This window comes from Convolutriloba macropyga, unplaced genomic scaffold (assembly GCF_964194025.1).
Source record: "Convolutriloba macropyga unplaced genomic scaffold, txConMacr16.3 SCAFFOLD_5814, whole genome shotgun sequence".
Lineage (NCBI taxonomy): Eukaryota > Metazoa > Xenacoelomorpha > Acoela > Convolutidae > Convolutriloba > Convolutriloba macropyga.
The window spans coordinates 9,545-15,323 of NW_027453542.1; the positions used below are offsets into that span (position 1 = coordinate 9,545).

Below are 5,779 nucleotides of genomic sequence, written 5' to 3' on the forward strand. Positions count from 1 at the left end.
TGTGGCACCGCTCTCGGCCCGTTGCTGGTGCGCTCCCCAGACTGCTCTGCCACTACTGCAAATGCCTCACTCCCTACAGGAGGCAGTAGGCACTGATAGCATCGCTAACTTGCCCCTTCAACCTCTTTCCTCTTATCTCATCCCGTCTCTGGCAACCCACATGTATCCCTACGCCTGTTGAATCCAGCCTGTGTATAGTCCATTTGTCTCGCCCTCCCTGTTTCGCTCCTCTAGTGCTTGTCACCTGGACAAACTGCGGCCAGACCAGGTGGAGGGATAGATGAGCCGCAACGCCCTAATATCTTTGCATCCTTAGACCCAAAAGGGGTAGATTTGCCTCCCGCCCCCCTTCATCCCCCCCATGGTGGTCCCGAGCCTGAACTCTGATAGCCCAGCAGACACCAAGTTTTGTTCGTTTGGTGTATCCAAGCACAGGCTCAACGCCCAGTGCTGCGGGGCGCCTGAGTGAGTGTGCAGTATGGGCTTCATCAAGGTACGGGATTCAGGCCTACAGAAATTCTGGGTCCTGGAATTCATCATGCCAATGAAATTGTCTTCATCCTGGGGTCCAATAGACCATGCAATGTGTGAAACTTGTGACCGTTTCTCTCAATTCTCCTTCCAGCACTGTGAACAAAGGGAAGTTACATGAAATCACGCACCTGTTGCGACACTGAGCAAGCGATCAGTGCCCTCCCCGCTGACCTGTAATTGTCCCCCCCCCCCCCCCCCCCTTCCCCCGCAGGCAGCAGCACTCACACGGGGCCTTGCCATCTTAGTCTTATTGTCCTTCTCGTGGCATAGCACGGCACTCACTCTGAGAGGCCCACAGGAGGGTTCTGCAAGACAACGGATCACCAGTACGCCGCCCTCTCCCCCCTGTCGGTCTCCTCGTCCCTCCCCGTGGGTCTCTCTCCTTGTCGCTGCCCTGCCAGCTGTGCAGGCTCGCCCACCACCGAGACCAGTCGTGACCTGAGAGAGCGCATGAAGCCTGGTTACGGGTCCCTGACTGACCTCACCTACTTGAACCACAGGAAGCTACAACAAACATGATAACGGAGACCGCAGGTCTCACCCCCATCCTGTACGGATAATGCGGAAGTACAAAACCGTAGACGGCATCAGGAAGAAAGTCAAATACAAGACGAAAGTCACTGTCACTCATGAGAAAACCCCGCCCGATCGCCCCCGACCAATCTCCTTGGAATCGCTGCCGCCCAGAAGGACTTACCCCATAGTTCAGTCCCAGCGCTCTGTGTGCCGTGCCAGGTGAAAGACTATCTGGGGCCCGACACCACCACCCCAGTTACCCTCTGGAATCCCCCCACCCCACCCGCCACATCCCGGTCTGCTCCAACTCACGATCTGGCTCTGTACAGTCTCCCTCGATCGATCGTTTCCTCACTGCCATATCTTGATTCCGCACTCACATCCTGCGGTGGCAGCATTTTCTTCAGCCCACATCTCAACGGGTGTCTTCTGCCCACAGAACCGCTGGAGACGTACTCAACACTGCCTTGAAGCGGATAGGGAACCACCTGTTCCTCACTCGAGAGCGGCTAGACCATTTCCTTGGGACCGGCTACTTCGACCCGGTTCGATCCCCCGCCCCCTCCCCCCCCCTGGGGCCGCCCCCTTCGACCTCCCCATCTTACCCCGTGGCATTTATTTTTCTGAAATGCTTGCTTGCATTCCATCTGTATGGCACCACCTCAGAAACCATGCCCTCTCTTTGGTATCTGTTCACCCTGGCTTTAATGCCATCACATGTCTGCAGGAGTTTGCTGGGAAGTACATCCATCCAAACTGGGAGAGCTACACCAATTCCCGCAACGTGACAAGATACGGCTCGTGCGCAGTGGTTGGCAACAGGTATGGACGCAGTTTCACAGTCCGTGGGATGCTTGGAACCAACCCCCCCCCCCCCCCCCGCCCACACACACACACACACACACACACACACACCCAAAATATAAGCACACACACACACACACACACACACACACTGTCTCCCTTGACATTGATTTCATAGACGTATTGATTGGGACTGCAGACCGAGGGGGGAACAATTGACAGACTGATGGATAGAGAGGCAGCAGAGGCTGACCCGCGTTGAGCAGGGAAGCATGCAAGCAAATGCAGTCCCTGTAAGTGAGCGGCGGGACACAGTGGCCAGCGAGCAGACAGCTACGCATAAGGGGACTGGCTCGTGCACTCACACCTGCTTCTGCCCTTTGAACTGAACGAGCAGTGGACACATGAGGCTTTCCAACTACGGCCGGACCATCAATGCATTTGATGCGGTGATCCGAACCAACCAGGCCCCAATAAAGGTGACCCCGCCTCCCAACCCGTACACTTCCAGCCTTGGCCTTGTCCGCGGCAGCAGTGCATGGATGGTTGCAGCAGTACTGGGGGCGCACTGTCAGCGAGCGACCGGCTCTGTTTGGTGATGGTCTGCAGGGATACACGAATTTTGTCGGCGCGAAAACCACCTTCCGGCTCATGAACAGGGCGATGGCGCGCCGCTACCAAGTGGCCATGGATGATCGGTACAACAAACTGCGGAGCATAAAGTCCTTGGTGGTCTCGGCTGCGAGCGGGGTGAGGCACCCACTTGGCTGCTGCGCTGATAGACGAGTGGAAAGGGCTTCTGAGCGATGAGGAGTTCGGAAAGGACCTGGAGGGAGGGCTGGGTAACTGAGGAACGCAAGGACTTGTGGAAGCCGGTTCGCAGGAAGGATCCAGCGGGCCATTAGCTGTGCCCATTCCATCGGCAACCTATCCAGTTCCCCGCATGGCAGGGCACCCATGGCAATATGGCGAGTCAGGGGTGGATGCCACCGTTTGCAGAGATCCGATAGGCTGAGTGGAGTAGCAGTATCTGGGGGCAGTCTGGGCACCAGAAGAGGAACACTCGGCCGGTCTGTGCGCGTGTGTTTTGTTGTCGGAGGAGGGGAAAGAGGGGGGGGGGGGGGTGCCCAGCTGAGCGGAGAGCCATGGGGGATGTCCTCCCATTCACTGAAAAGAATCCTATTGGGTGTGTTGTCCACAGGATGTGCGTGCCGAGTGGAACGCCACAGGCGGAGATGAGACACTTGAAATGCTGTCACGTAAGCGCACCTCAACTTACCGCATCCTTACCGCATCAACCCACACCTGGCTGCCAGCTTCTCCCAGTTGATCTCCATGCTGCTTCCTTCTCATCCCCCGTTCCGTGGTTGAGCCCGCCGTCCATCTCCACTGGAACAGGGAGCGCCGCGTTGAAGCGCCTCGGGGTCACGCTGGAGATGCTCTCGCGTGTGCCGGTGGACGGTCCTGTCATCAACAAGCTCAACGATGTACTGCAAGGGGTCGGCGACTCAGAGGTTAAGGTGTGACAGCCTTGCCATGGGAACATGGAGAAGGATCCGGTCGAGCTCGCAGCCCCCTCCGCCGTCCGCCGCAGGCATGACAATACGTGTGTTTTGTCTGGTCCGTAGGTTAATGACGGCTATTTTCCGCTTGAGAAAAACACGACTGTCATCCTCGTGACTGAGACGACCTCACTGAGGGGTGAGATGGAAAGCTTCATCCGTGCTGCCCGCAAGCTCCGCCCCGACGTCAGTATGGTGGTGGAGAGCGGGAGGACCCGAGAGGTGAGGCGGGTGGGCCCAGGAATGCTGCCACAGGCAGCCACAAGAGCGAATCCTTTGCTTGCAGTGCTGAGAAACCCAGCCCACCTGCCTTTCCCGACGCGAGGGTCCATAGTTTAAGCTTTCCTGTCCATTTGTTGTGTGCGGTCGGCAGATCGTGGAGGACATGTTGTTGGAATGGTACAGCAGGATGATGTCCTGCTATGATGTCAAGATACCCAAGGTACGAGTAAGGGTTTTACAACTGTGCCATGGAGGGACGAGCGGAACTGGGTGGGGAGTGCTTTGGGCGCAAAGTATCGTATGTTGCAGTTGGAGGAGGGCAGCAACCATCAGTACTCAACCCCTATTCCAGAGTCACCGACCCACTGCTGACATGTTATCCAGGGTCAGGGCGCTCGCCCTACAACTGGCGTCATGGCCCTCATCACCATGATGAAGCAATGCGACAACGTGGCGCTCTTTGGCTTTGGCGCTCCAGCCAATGGGACAGAGTCCGCACCATACCACTACTACTCGGTAAGTGCTGCCATGCGCCTGGTGCTGATACTGGCCTCCCGTGGAGGGAGGCTGAGGGTGCGAACAGGGGGAGGAGGGAAGAGGGGCGCGGAGTAGTACTCGAAAAACGATTTGCCTATGTCTGACCTTCGCTTCCGCCGCGTGATGTGCGACACAGGACTGTGAGGCGTGCATGCCGCGGGAGCATACGACAGCCTCGAGCTCGGTCCATTACTTCGAGGGTGAGGCACAATTCATAAGACAGCTGCAGAAGGAGGGTCGGATCACAATCTGCTCAGAGAACGACGACCCCCTCTGCGGGCTGCCGGCGGACGCCGCCGCGAGGCTTCAGCGGGAGGCGGACGCCCCACTGGTGGATGCTGAGGAGGAGGAGGTGGACGAGGACTTAGGGGATGGCGGCCCCGCGGAGCCGGAGGAGGACGAGGAGAACGAAGAGGCACGCAACTTCATGTTGGAGCAGAGCACCGTCGCCACGCCAGTTGACGACGGACATGGAGACCAAAGGTTTCCAGGGACGGCGCGCGCGGAGCTGTATCAAATGCCGTCATCCGTGCGCGAGGGCGAGGTGCAGCAACAGCAGCAGCAGCAGCAGCAGTATGCGGAGGCGTTGAGCGACGCTCAGAGACAGGTTCACACATACAATGAGCTCTTGTAGGTAACATAGATTCTGTCTGTCTGTGCCCAGTGGGGATGGGGATGGGAAGCCGAAGTCAGCCGTGTGCATGGTAGGGACCGAGGCAAGGGCATGCAGGGATTTGCTTTGTGTTGCAATAGTTTGGAGCCGAGAGCTAGTGCGGCGCGCCACTCTGAGGAGAGTGCAGTGCACTTTGGAGCCCAACCAACTGCAACTATGTATGTTTAACAACATCCCTCGTCTCTTTTCCATGGTTGAGCGTAAATCAATGACTGACAGCCGTTACTCTTGCCATGGGTCTGAACCGTGTGGAACGCACCGCAAGCGATCGCTGGTCCCCACATCACTGTTTGGTGGTTCCACAACACCTGAAGAACGTGTGACCTACCTCCATATCGCATACCGCACTGCAGCTCGGCACAGGACGCGTGCAGCATAGTAGCAAGCTTCTCTGTTGTTCTAAGTGCAGTATGTGAATGTAATTACGAGCCGGAAAATGTGCAGGGCTGCCCTCTGTACGAGGGAGGCTGCGACGAGAAGAGGGACAAGGGGCACAGATCCTGAAGAACAACAGCACGTGGGACGTGATGTGCCAGTTGATCAATTGTCAAACTTGATCCGTCCGCACAGCTAGGCAGCCACAGCTTGGGCCACGCGCGGGACCTGAAGGTCTCTGTGATCGCTGCAGCTCTTCAGCCTCCGTCTGCGAGTTGAATACCACTCGTGCAGCACGTCTGCCAATAGCTGGTGCCGTTATCAGCGTGAAACCATCCCTTGATACACTGTAGTTGGCGCACGTCAACCGCAGCCGGCAGCCGTGCCTGCCACAGCAGAGTGCCACGGCCTTGTGCCACAGCCGATTCATACGCAAATTCCTCCCATGCCCCAGGTCCCTGGATGGGCCGACCCTGGGGGCCTCGCGCGAAATGTTGAAATGGGTAGTCCGCTAAATGTCCAACGCGTGCATGGGGATCGACAAGTTGCGTGCAGG

General features: G+C 57.6%; 1 protein-coding gene across 1 annotated transcript; it reads left to right on the forward strand.

Annotated features, from left to right (window-relative positions):
• Window positions 1-5,006, forward strand: LOC142358360 (uncharacterized; the record flags this gene model as incomplete). The annotated part of the gene is made up of 15 exons (XM_075409768.1): window positions 1-27; window positions 431-493; window positions 746-860; window positions 1,035-1,269; window positions 1,490-1,595; window positions 1,778-1,872; window positions 2,252-2,333; window positions 2,464-2,604; window positions 3,056-3,113; window positions 3,253-3,374; window positions 3,483-3,638; window positions 3,790-3,858; window positions 4,023-4,154; window positions 4,312-4,782; window positions 4,840-5,006. Coding segments are annotated over exons 2-15 (1,964 nt in total), but the record flags the coding sequence as incomplete, so codon positions are not given.
• Window positions 5,007-5,779: the final 773 nt, after the last annotated feature.